Source organism: Lissotriton helveticus, chromosome 3_1 (assembly GCF_964261635.1).
Source record: "Lissotriton helveticus chromosome 3_1, aLisHel1.1, whole genome shotgun sequence".
Lineage (NCBI taxonomy): Eukaryota > Metazoa > Chordata > Amphibia > Caudata > Salamandridae > Lissotriton > Lissotriton helveticus.
This window is the reverse complement of record NC_136061.1, coordinates 580,902,279-580,915,165: the sequence shown is the minus strand read 5'-3', so window position 1 is coordinate 580,915,165 and position 12,887 is coordinate 580,902,279. Positions and strand designations below refer to the sequence as shown.

The window sequence follows — 12,887 nt, the reverse complement described above, 5'->3', positions numbered from 1 at the left end:
AATTATCATTAGATTTGTAAATAAAAATGTTAGGGAAAGGCAGAACCTCCAGGGGTCAGGAAAAACGACTTTATAGCGTGCTCTCCAAGGTGGCTGATGCATACAGATGGTGAACATATACTTTTTTTGGTCCTGTTGGATATTCAGGACGTTCAACTGCTTGGAGCTAGTGTCCAAGCAGGTCTGCATTTCTTGTTCCCCTCCAGAATGTTGATCTCTTCCTCTTTGGCTCCTCCTCTTCTTCTCTCCGTCAATACCTCGTGACAGAATAGCAAGGTAGAGACCACTCCACTGACCCCCGTCACTCAAGATGAGACACATAAGAAACGTGCTTTTCTCACTACCTATTTATATGCATCATTGGCTGATATTTCCATGGGCTGTAAGTCAGCCTGGTCCTCCACATGATAATAAAATCAGATTGGATTGGTATTTGTATAAGAATAAAGGTTAAGAAGGCACAGGACATGGGTGTGTGGGGAGCGCCTCAGCACCCACAAAAATAACATGCTGGAGTTCAGAAGGTGAATGATAAAGATCCCTTTACATTTTGTTTTTATATCATCACATTTGTGTTCAAAGACAGAGGGCAAATGTCTGGCCATATCTTATGACACATTACTGTTTCTTCTTTCAACATGTACGGTGTTTACTTTTCGTTCTCCAATGGCAAAGTTAGAGGATTTTGTAAAGGTTACTATCTGACAATCTTGCTGGGGTACAGGGAGTGTGAAAAGGAAGACTATTGGATGTCATTTTCTTTCCAACACAGAACAACATTTAAATACCTGTTAATGAGCTGTACAAATATTTCAAAACATATCAGCAATTGGGACTGCACAAATGAAGCACATGCTTTTCTAATTCAGAATTGTGATGGAAACAACATTTTAAGAAAATCGAAACCAATCAAGATGCTTGGTTATCAGTACAACTGCACAACAGTGGAAATTCTATTGCTGTTTCAATGGACAATGTGCTACCTCAAAATGACTGTGCACTACCACACCATGCTTTAGTAGCATATTTGCAACAGAGTGCTCCAAAATTCACCACTGGCTAAATATTGCACCCTTACCACTCTGGCTAAATTGGCGTCTCTCATTTGCCACAATTCTGCTTTTTGTGATGCTTGTATTTGTTACACTCTCTGTGACTCCAGTGATATAAGATTGGTAGTAGCACCCCCCACTCTTGAAAACTGTTCCAGCGCCACAGATGTGCCCACCATTCATGAAATTGGGAGACCTGTCAGCTGTATTGTAGGAGGACTATTTTCACCTTAACAGGAACAATAATTATATTTCCCAAAAATCATCAATCAGTCAGAGCAAATCGTCCGACTCTTATCACTTGCATGGGATGACCACCATGTGCATGATAAAAACAACAATGCCCTCCAGACAATGTAAATAACGCACAGCATCTTGGGGCTTTGCTTTTTTGCGTTCAGAAACTCACTCTAATCAGGGGTGTAGCTTAGTCAGTGAGATTCAGGAGGAGTAAATCTCACATTTTCCAACTAAAAAGAGAATGGGCGCCGGGGTGAATGGGTGAGAGATCAAGGTTCGTAATGGACTGTTTGCGTGAGGAGCATGGTCAATACTGATTTGCATTAGATGTGCCTCTGGGTCTGATTTACAGCTTGACGGAGATGGAACTCCATTGCAGACTGGTAATTTTACCCTTATAACATAAAACTTTCTCTAACGGCCCAATGGAGTAGGTATACTATCCGACTATCCACCCTATTTAGAGTCGACGGTCAGATGGCTTTTTTCTGCCCTTCATCACCAGGTATATCCTGGCAGTGAGTTACAGTAAAAAAAAGAATAATTACCCAATACCATGGACGAAAACTCTCATGGTGTAGGGGTCATTAGTTTTTTTATTTTCCATAAAAAAACTCCCATTTCAGCAGTATGCTTCTGAAAAATAAAAAACTTTGTAAAAATTTGAGGGATGGCCATCATATTTGGTGGAGCTGTCCGTCAAACTTTAACTACATTGATAGAAACCACTATGACGGCGGTCCTTGCCAATGTATAGAGATGTCCTCGGACATTTCTAAATTTGGAAGGAGAAGCAAAGGCAACATGGCAGATGTAAAGTTCCCTGCCACTTGTCTGGATTTACTCTATCCAACAAACACTAAATCAGGCCCTCTGTCTAATGTGTTGGGTTGGTCTGCTACCCCGAACGATTGCCAGTGGTTCGACTATTTGTAAGCATTCGTCCTATCACCTTTTAAGTGTTTGATTGCCACTAATGTGTCTGGAAACCTGAGATTGACACCAATTTCCTAGCCTACTGCTAACATGAATTTTTGTGAATTTAAAAAAACGTAGTAAATCTGCACCCTTTCAAGGAATATTTCTATGGGCGCAGATTTACGATTTTTTGGGTAAAATAGTAAATATATATCTCTCTTTAAATTGCTGATCCAAAATGAACAAGTTAAAACCTATTAGTGAAATTTAGGATGAGGATAAAAACCAACACCGACTTAGCAGACCCAACTCAGTGCCTCCAAACTCAACCACCAAGACAAAAATGCATTTATTTTGGAAGTGTCACACCTCAAACATTCCTCCTGAAGCTACGCCCTTGACCCTGATTTCAGAGTTTCTTACTGAAAAAATAAAGAACATGTTGACCGAGGCAACGTGATAGCAGGTGGACCAACACAGCTGTTTTGACTTAAGTGTTCCTGCCATTTCACATGACACTTTTGGCAAAAGATTCATGTAGATGAGTATCTTTAAAATATGTTTGCATTAATCAGATTGTAAATGATGAGTTTAACATAGAGATATCCAGTGGTGGCTGTTTCGCTATGGCGGAGGAGCATCGCCCCACTGCTTTCAAGCAGTGCGAGAAGAGAAAACATAAATTGATCATAACTTTTAGGTATTATTATTTTATGTTTCCTTCCTCTTTGCCAGCGGGCGGGTGGGCAGGGCTGCTCTGCTCTTGGAGAAGTGCAGGGGAGGGTTGGTTTGCCCACTCCTAAGTGCGCAATGACTGTTTGGTCAACCCTCCCGGGCCGCCCACACCAGCCATGCACACTTTCCCCGTTCTCCTTGCACGCTGCATTACAGCCTGCATTGAGAACAAGCCCAGGCTCCCATTTCTTGGTTGAGCGTCCAGCCAGGAAGCTCAAAACCAACGACAACGCTGTATTGCAGCATTGTGATTGGTCAGTGGGGCCTGACTGTGCTCCCTTCCGAGATGGAGAAGAGCAGGCGCGGGGCCGCAAGACGCGGCGCAACAATACGTTTTTTTTTTAATGATTTTTTTTATAAATGAGCTTGACACTCCCTCCCCCCACACACACACACTCGGCCCCCATGTGACCCCCTCATCGACCCACCCGTTCTGTCACCCGTGAGCCATGCCGGCCACCGCTGGAGAGAACCTTAGGCTGAGCCAGTATGAAAAGTGCTCTAGAGGAAGTTAAATACGTTTTCAGGAAAATACGAATAGTACAACCCAGCCAATTACTTACTCAATGTAGTTAAATGTTCATATCGTTTTGTACTGCTACTGTGCACTACCATTGTATATTTTGCAATCAGCATCCTTGAAACAATTAACTGACTTGTGCATACTTTTTTGTGCAAAAGGAAAATACCTCTCAGCCAATCTAGCATAGGAGCTGGACAGAACGGATTGCCTAGAAGTGGATAGTTCTGCTTTAAGAGCTATACAAAAAAATCACTCAGATGCTCATTTACTGGCCTATTTAAAAAACAAAACAATTTCCATGAGGTCTGACTTACTCATGGAAACTTTAAAGCAAAGAGCATCATTATTTGGATTTTGGTGGAACATGAGCTCTCCTTAAATTAGCAGGGTTCCTGCCTCATCAAACTCATGGTTCCCCTACATGATTTAGAAATGGTGGAAACACTACATACATTTCCAGCAGCATAGCATCAGCTGCCTATACATCTCATTACTGGAAACCTCCAACTTGGTGAGACATAGCGTTCCTGGACACTGAAAACGAACAATTGCCACAAAACGCTAGGAGAAAGCTCCCCAAATCTTCTTTTTGTGTTTGAACAAACAAACTCTCGCTTCAAGAGTTTTTTGCAGAAAGCAACAATTATTCTGAGAGGGCTGACACAACAAAGCAGCTTGCTAGGCATTCAGCTGTCCCTAAAGTGCATCCATCTCACTAGATGATGCACTGTAGACACTCAGATCTCCACCAAGCAGCAGCAGAGCTCTGAATATAGCAAGTGGGCCTTCTCCGGAGGATGCCATGGTCTGCAAGACCTCGTAAGTCAAGAGTAAATCATAAGGGAGTCACTCCTGTTCTCGGAATAAAATCCTGGTTAATCAAGCCCACCATCCCTTACAAAGATCCAAACTTGGGTGAAGCAATAATAGAATGGCCATGTTATTTGACCAATCTTGCAGGTCTACACGAAGTAAAAATGTAACTAGAGAGAGATTTTTTTTTGTGTCAATCCAGCTAACATGAGCTGTTTTTACAGTTAGACCCTTCTTCAGTAGGTCAGAAGTTTGAATATTATTTTTTATCTTTTTCTCATCAGGTCAAACAGCAAATTTTACCGTGAAATTTCGCCGTGCTGAGGGATACCCTGTCGACATGTACTACTTGATGGACCTCTCCTACTCCATGAAAGATGATCTTGAGAATGTGAAAAAGCTTGGAAATGACCTGCTGACTGCCTTGAACTCCATCACCAAGTCTGCTCAGATAGGTGAGTAAGGGATGATCTTAGTGTCACCGTACCTTCACCTGCGTGTAATCGGGAAAACCTTTTTAAAAATATTTCTGTGCTTGATTATTGTCCAGTGGTCAATTGATGTTGAGTGGGGGGAAGCCTGTAAGTAGACACTTTTCACAGCATATATACTTTAATAACATTTATTCCAATTGGGTACAAAAGAACCATCCATAACACAGACTTGATTTCTCATGGAAATGCAATGAACACAACTTTATTAGAATGCACTAGGAATGTCATATTTTAGAGAAGCCCCTGCCAAGGTAAAGAGACAATGTTTATTCGGGTAAAATGGGTTGATCTGAGCAGAAAAACACATTTATATATTACCTTTTTTTGAATAACAATATTCCTGAAAAAAAATAGGAGTTGAACCAGGGAAAACACTTTAGTCAAGTGGTATGTTATTATGCAGGACTTCAGTTCTACGTATTTCTTAAAATTATATGGAAAACGTTGTAAATGTTAAGATGTGGACAATTTTTAATGTGAGAAAAAACGCTCACAAATAGATTTTTTCGCTGATTTTCTCAGCAAAATATTGCACTGAAAAATCACTGCAAATGACAACAGTCACATGAACGTCACATGCTCAACTTGTGTGTTAAAATATGTACTAGCAGTGTACATGTAGCTTATTCACATGGGCAGTATTTAATGTTCAGATTTTGTTTAAATGCACCTGCTAACCATTCTGTAAAATGAAATTACTAATTTGAATGCGTTGCACTGCTTACATGCTATATGTGCCATGTCACGTGTTATTGACTAGCTTTTTCTTTCCTAATTTCAGTTATTCGTTCTGTAAAACAATTCTCTTTTTAATAATCAACCAGCCATATGGTCCTACTACTCAATAACTAGGCCATGCCCTTAGTTACAGAATACATGCCTCAAGTAAATGCTTTTAGATGCTCTTACTAAGCCAAACCTCCAACTTTTTCATCCTACTTAAAGCTCGTTTAGGTCTGATTTCCTCACAAGGGCATTAAAACCACGCTCATGTGGGGCTGTTAACTAGAAAACATACAGAACAAGGAACACATTCGGGTCCACGGGGATATTATTTACTTTAGGGACATAATACTTTATTTTCCAAAACCATCATAGTGCATCCATCCTGGTTCTGGGTTACAGAACCTCCATTTGAGACTTCCTTGGCAAAGAATCATGAAGTAGAAGGTTAATTTGCGCCAAACCCCAGAAAGTTTATTTACATAACATTGTCTTGCAGCAAGACAAAAATAAATATGAAGAACTATGGCTTTCCAAAACCAGGTATATAAACTCTTATAAGGAGACCACATAAAAATTCTATCTGTGTACTTCATTCTCTCTAGGTTTGATGGCTCACCCACAGGGAAGAGCACCTCCTCTCGCCTTCAAACACACAAAAGGAGATAGAAGGAATGCTTGCAAATAGTCAAAGGCCTACAAATCCCTCTTGGTACCAATCTAGCCACTCTAGACACTCCTCCCTCCCTGAGTAAACTCTGGTACAGTCTTAATAGAATGTGAGCCAGAAAGACCAGATCAGGCGGCCACTACTTCTCCTTCCACGCGGCCAGAGTCTGGAACGCCCATCATCTCTCCCCATCTTCACTAGAAACTTCAAAACCTGGCACTTCGACCAACCCCCTCCTTGATGAACTGGACCCTGCGAAAACCCCCTCCCTCAGCGTTTTGAGACCCTCACGCGTGAGTAGTAGCCAGTAACAAACGCGTGATTGATTGATTGTTTGAGCCAGGAACTACATCATTCAAACACATTTGTGGTAAATCTCCATGTACTTCTCGCATCCAACTAAGTGAAGGATTATGTCTAAGGTAACTGTCGTGAAAATGCTAGGTGAGTGGCAACGACTTCTAGCAGGCCCTACTTCCCTGTGCTACGATTAACTACCTTTCCCTGAACTCGTGTTGGTAGCCATTTACGGTGACAGTTCCCACTTATTGCCCGCTCTAGAAATTGAGGGATCCAGGCCCTACAGGTCTGCTCCATCCTTTTTGCGGTCCTGCCTTTTGTGAATACAAGTAGCTGACTTGGGGTTTGTGCCAGGAGGTGGCTCGCCAAGGTCTGATATCTGGCTGGCTGGATCCTACCAATCATCCTGGAATCAGTTACATTACCACCGCCTGCATCATACGTCCTTCCTAGAGCACATAGAATGTCTTCTTTCTCAAAGTCTTCCAAACATGGCTTGTCTTGAGGTCTGTTGGGTGTTGCACCTGCCCTTATTTGTCACACAGCTCCCGGCGTGCACACGCACATACTCATCAGAGGAAAGGTAGCTCTACACAGTGTCGAAGCATTTGGACTTCTGAATATGCTGCTCTTTTTGGCAATGTGGCTCTTTTTTTTCTTTGTACTCTATTTCAATTGATAACATTTGCTTTTTTATTCCTCTCGGTTTCTCTGTCGGGCCCCAGGCTTTGGCTGCTTCGTGGATAAGACGGTTATGCCGTTTGTGAACACTCATCCAGACAGGCTGAAGAACCCCTGCCCAGACCGTTCGGTCACCTGCCAGCCCCCATTTGCTTACAAACACGTCCTGAGCCTGACAGGAGACGGCAGAAAGTTTCAAGAAGAGGTTGGAAAACAATACATCTCTGGAAACCTCGACGCCCCAGAGGGGGGCTTGGATGCCATGATGCAGGCTGCAGTATGTGGGGTAAGGGCGCTCCCAGATACATTTTTTAAGATACTTTTGCATTTTCTATTGAGGAAACAAAAATGACTTAGAAATACATATGCTAAAGGAGTCAAAAATGCATTAAATAACTAAATCTCCATAAATGGTGACATCTACTCGTTTAAAAAATCCCATTTTGCATTGCCTGTTGTGTATCTATAATTCATTGTTGCCTGCTTCCATCAACTAACTGTTGTGTTCAGTTGACAATAATGAAAATTATTCTTTGTGCTTTCAAACACTGGCACACTTACCAACAAAAGACATACACTGTAGTGGTAAATTCATCAAACAACGGGTTTATCAGTTTGTGGCCTGGTCTATAATCTGGGCAGCAGATGGTCCATTTGCCCTGTCAGTGGATTTACTTCCCGGGCAAGGATGTGGAAGGACACCCACCATATGTAGAACTGTCCACCTATCCATGGAAGTTTTTGTAGCTAAGTGGCATTGCCCGTCACTTGTGGAGAAACACTCCTCTGAAAACCAGCCAATGTCTGTCTTTGCTCGTGAAAATTCTGTTAGCAATTGTGGACACAGGGACTGTGCCCCAAAGTTGGGTTATATTGTCAACCCCAGCATTTCTAATTTCCCTAACATGCTTCTGGATGTTTTCAAGCATTTTAAGGGTCCATCCTTATCACTCTGTGTATGTCTGCCACCCTTTACATGGCACTCTTGTTCAGAGGTAACTTTGCCATGCACGGTGGTGGATCGGCCACCCCAGTTAGGGCTGGTGACCTGTCATTATCTCTGGTGTAGTTACTTACGTCTGCACGTTGACACAATGGATGATAGAGCCTGAAGGTATTCCATTGGAGGCATATCTCCCATCCACTTTAGGAAAGAGCAAAGTGATAACTGGGTAACATGTGCGTTAGGTGGTAATGTGGAATGTGGTAATGTGTTATTTACTGGGACATCGTGAAACTGGAATGTGTGAGAATGTGGTAAAGTGGGCAGTGTGTGCCTTATTAGCTTATGTGAAAAAATATTGCATGTGCTTCAAGGGAAAACCTAGAAACTAAGACATTTTTGTTGTAATGGCTTAATTAGGGCAATGTCAACACTCTACCATATGTGCTTCACGGTGCAATGCGTCAACTGTGTAATATTGATCTCTTATAATCTGATCATGATGCAATGTCTGCCACACTGGGCACTGTTGAAAATGGACAATGTGAAATCGGGTAGAGCAAAAAACGGCCAATATGATAACTGCCCAATCCGTGGTCTAATGGGTAATGGAAACAATATTTGAACAAATAAAACTGTAAATACATTTTCATTTTTGGTGTGCATATCTTAAAACAGATTTTTTTTTAAATTATTTGTATTAAATATTTTAATAATGTACACAGCTCCCCCATCAGCATTCCACTTCCCCTTATTTTAGTCCATTTATTTGTACATCCCCATCCCATGTAGACTGCCCTCTCAGCCGGCATGCACCCATCCATATCTCTCTTCCTGTCCCACAAACTTGGGCTTAATTCAGATCTCCACATGCGAGCTATGTTTCGATTGGCCACCATCAATCCCAATGTGAACCAGAGCTGGTCCATATGATTAAGGCCTGTGTCAGCCCAAACATTTTGGAGGCACCAGTGTCAATTCACTCCTCAAAACAACACTGAGGCAAGCCAACACTCTCCCCCAGTAATGATGGAGCGCTGGGCTACTCCACAGCATATTGAAAAACATACCTTCCAGGCTACACTTCGTGGGACACAAAGCATTGCCTTTTTTGCCCATTTTAACCATGGTAGTACATGAATAATAGCTGCGGTGTAGGATTTTCAGTTGCACCAACCTAAATCTGGAGCGTGCCTCCTCCATAGGGGATAAACAAAGGAACAAGGGAACCCTACTCACAACGGAGCCTGGGTAATTAAGTGTTATATAGAAAACAATGGCTCCTGTGGGGAAGATACTTGATAATAGAATGGAGAAGAAGCGAGAGTTCGCATGTATAGGCAGGGATTAGGTGAGATGTCAAATAGGAAAACAAGCCAGAAACACTGTTTGCGTTTTTCAATAACTGTATTTAAATATGAATATACAGTGAAAGCAATTATTACACGAGAAGACTATTTACAGCTGTGCAATGTGTCCCAAGTGAAGTTATGAACTAAAAAACGTGGAAATAGCATTTGTGAAGCAATATGTGAAAGGTTTCAAAATACAACTTTTTTGTATCCAAAAAAGTGACCACTCTCATTTTTCACAATACATAACATCTATATAGTTATAGAATGCCAGTTTCAGTAGTTCGCTTTTCTTAATTGTCGATGGCGTTTCGACCCTAATAGGGATGTAGAGTCTCTACAGGACCTACAATGTTGGGGACATCTGAAATGCGAATTGCTACAGTGTTAGTGCTGTGTGTGAGGAACCGTGTACAGGTGAATAAAAATTTTACTCTCTAGGAAACCCGGCCGGGTTCCCTATGGAGCTTGAGCGTTTCAGCAATTCTGGGAAGCTCAATGGCTGTCCTTTATGTTGCTGTGCTGGGATTCCTTGTTGTAGTCAGCGCAGGCGATTGAATCGCATTGGTCGCTGGCTGCGCAGAATTTCTTTTAGAAAAGTTTAGAAGCGCCAGCTAACGAACCGCTTCCGCTACCCAATAGGTACTCACATATTGTGCATACAATTCCAAAGATGCAAGGGTGCCAAATGGACACCCTGTTGCACCCCTGGAAAATGCATATGTGCACATGTGGTGCACATACATGCCCTAAGGGCATATATGTGCGCCACATGGCACCTTGAAAAATGCAAAAAAGTGAATTTTTCATGGAATTCGCATATTACCACCAACTTAGTGGTAATTTGTGATTCCTTAAAGGCAAGTCACAATATTTTTCATTTAAGGAATTGCAAGTTAGGGAATCACAATTTTTACGATTCCCTATTTTGCGAATACCTTTTGGGATGATACATCCCAAAAGGCTTGTCCCGTTTGCAGTATCAGCCTGTTTGCGAACGGGGAAAACGCTTGATACATCTGGCCCTATACCTCTCTGTCGCTGGTAGGGTGGTGCTTATCAAAATGGTGATGTTGCCCAGACTGTTCTACTTTGTCGCTAATCTCCCTTTATATCTACCGGGGTTGATCTTTTGGCCATTGGAAGGCATTATAAGGGATCTCATATGGAATAATACGCCCTGTAGGGTAGCGTTAGGTAAATTAAACTCACCAAACATGTGGAGTGGATTAGCTCTACCTAATTTGGAGCATTACTACCTGGTGTCCCAGATACAATGGGTAGTAAAATGGGCAGCAGAATTAAACTTTGTGGACACTGCGGAATGTAATCCCACGTACACTTTGGACAAGCTTCTTTTTATTTTCCACCCCTGCACTAAATCACACACTTCTCTCCCTTTATTGGTGGGAGTGGCACAGAAGTGCTTCCATAGAGCCCTACACCTTACAAGACATGTCACACCATATGCGCCAACACTCCCATTACTGGGTATGCCGAAAGAGGGAGGCAGGGTTGGGGCAGCGGAACTTGCGGATTGTCAAGACGCTGGCATATGTACATTGGGATATTTATATGGGGGAGGTGCATTACGGTCTTTTCTATCATTGCTGGAAGAGGAGGGTGTTCACCTGGGCAATTCCTGAGTCATGCCGCTTGGGTAGCCACGCTGGGACGTCACTGGGGTAGTATGTCACAAGAGCCCCCGATACATCTTCTGCTACAGTACATACACGTGATGGGCACGGGCGGCATCTTATCAAATGGTTTGCAGAATCAATTCATGAACATACCATGATTGATTTAACACCACTATGGAGTAAATGGGAGGCAGACTTGTCACAGCCTTGCATGACAAAATAATGGGTTACACTGCTGAGGAGCCCTAAAAACATCCCTAGAAATGCAAGGTTCAGGCTGATCCAATTTTATATAATCCACAGAGCGTATTTAACCCCAGATAAATTTATGAGTATTTTAACAGAATAGACGCTTGTTGTCCATGCTGCATATTGGTGAATGCTAATCTTTTGCATGTGCTGTGGTCATGCCCCAGGTTGTGGGTATACTAGCATGATGTGATTCAATTGCTGCCTACAAGCACGGTAGGGCGCCACTGCACACATAGGAGGCTTGTATTGTATCACTGAATAGTGGCACGCGTGTCCCGTGCCACATAAGAGTTGCACAGCTGTATGCACATTTGAGATATGTAATCACTCGTACTCCTTAGCATTACCAAAATTCATCCAAATTTTATTCACTTGTTATATCTATTTTAAATCCATCACGTCGAAGAAATGAAGTCTAATATTTTTCCGCATTTAAATTGCTCAAGAATTGCCCATCCGGGCCTATTCACTGGCATGTAAATAAACTCCATTATATTCAGTACACTTTGTTGTCACCCAATGCATTTAGGTTTTTGTATAAACCTTCCTCAGGGGTATCTAAAAACAATTTTAAAATGATGATCAGTCCCATGCATAGTACTCGAAGAAACAGAAAACAACCAGAAAAGAGAAAAGAGAAACCGTTGCTTGTTGCACCTCCCCCAACGCATTTTTATAACATTCTAATCAACACCACAAATCGTGCCCATCTTAAATGCTACATCCCATATTTCTTTACAAGGTCACTCTTAAACATTCTACTTATCTGAAACAAAATTGTTTAACTCCCATGCATTGCGGTCCTCCCCAAATCCATCTTCCCTCGAATGTATTCCCGTAGTGCGTCTCCCGTATCCAACCCCCTCCTATGTGAACTGATCTTAATGTCACTGGTGATCCAACTTATAATCACACCTTCGTTTTGCCCCTTAGTTATACGGCCCGTCTCACTCAGTCCCCAACCCCCCTTTCAGATTGAGGCTTGTATTGTAGACATATTTCCCAGAGATAAGAGGCATAGGGCATCTTCTGGTTTCTTGGATTTGGGGCTGGCGGCGGCCAAGCGGCTCGTCATGCGGCAATGGAAAGCTGAAGATCCCCCACCACTTAATGCCTGGATACAATCCATGCTGAATTGGGCTAAAGCAGAAGCTGTCTCTCTGATGAAGGGGGATACGCTTGGGTTGCGCAAGTACCCCATTTTGACAGATTGGAATACAGTCCTAACTGTACTCCAAGTGTCAAGAGCCCTGGTTGACCCCTTAGTCACATCCACCACTATTTAGTTTGGTTTATACATGGGTTGCAGTGTGCTCTGCTACTGGGCTGATACGGAACAGTTATCACAGTTACTATACACTGGCCTGGCATGCAGCAGTATGTAATTAATAGGGACATATTTTAAAACTGCTACACTGGCATTCGTCTGAGCCGATCATGACCTCCCATCTTTTTCTGTTTGGATTATTGTTCAATGTTTTATTATTATACATAAAGTAGTATGAATATCATCCCTGATAATATGACAGGGCCATTAGACAACACTGCCAA

The 12,887-nt window shown here is 42.3% G+C and overlaps 1 protein-coding gene across 1 annotated transcript in view; it reads left to right on the top strand.

Annotated features, from left to right (window-relative positions):
• Nucleotides 1-12,887, top strand: part of ITGB2 (integrin subunit beta 2) — a 222,086-nt gene that overhangs the window by 103,292 nt on the left and 105,907 nt on the right. Inside the window, exons 6-7 of the mRNA XM_078680550.1 lie at nucleotides 4,566-4,736; nucleotides 7,194-7,435. Of these exons, the coding sequence (XP_078536676.1) occupies nucleotides 4,566-4,736; nucleotides 7,194-7,435 (413 nt within the window). The remainder of the gene's footprint in view (nucleotides 1-4,565; nucleotides 4,737-7,193; nucleotides 7,436-12,887) is intronic.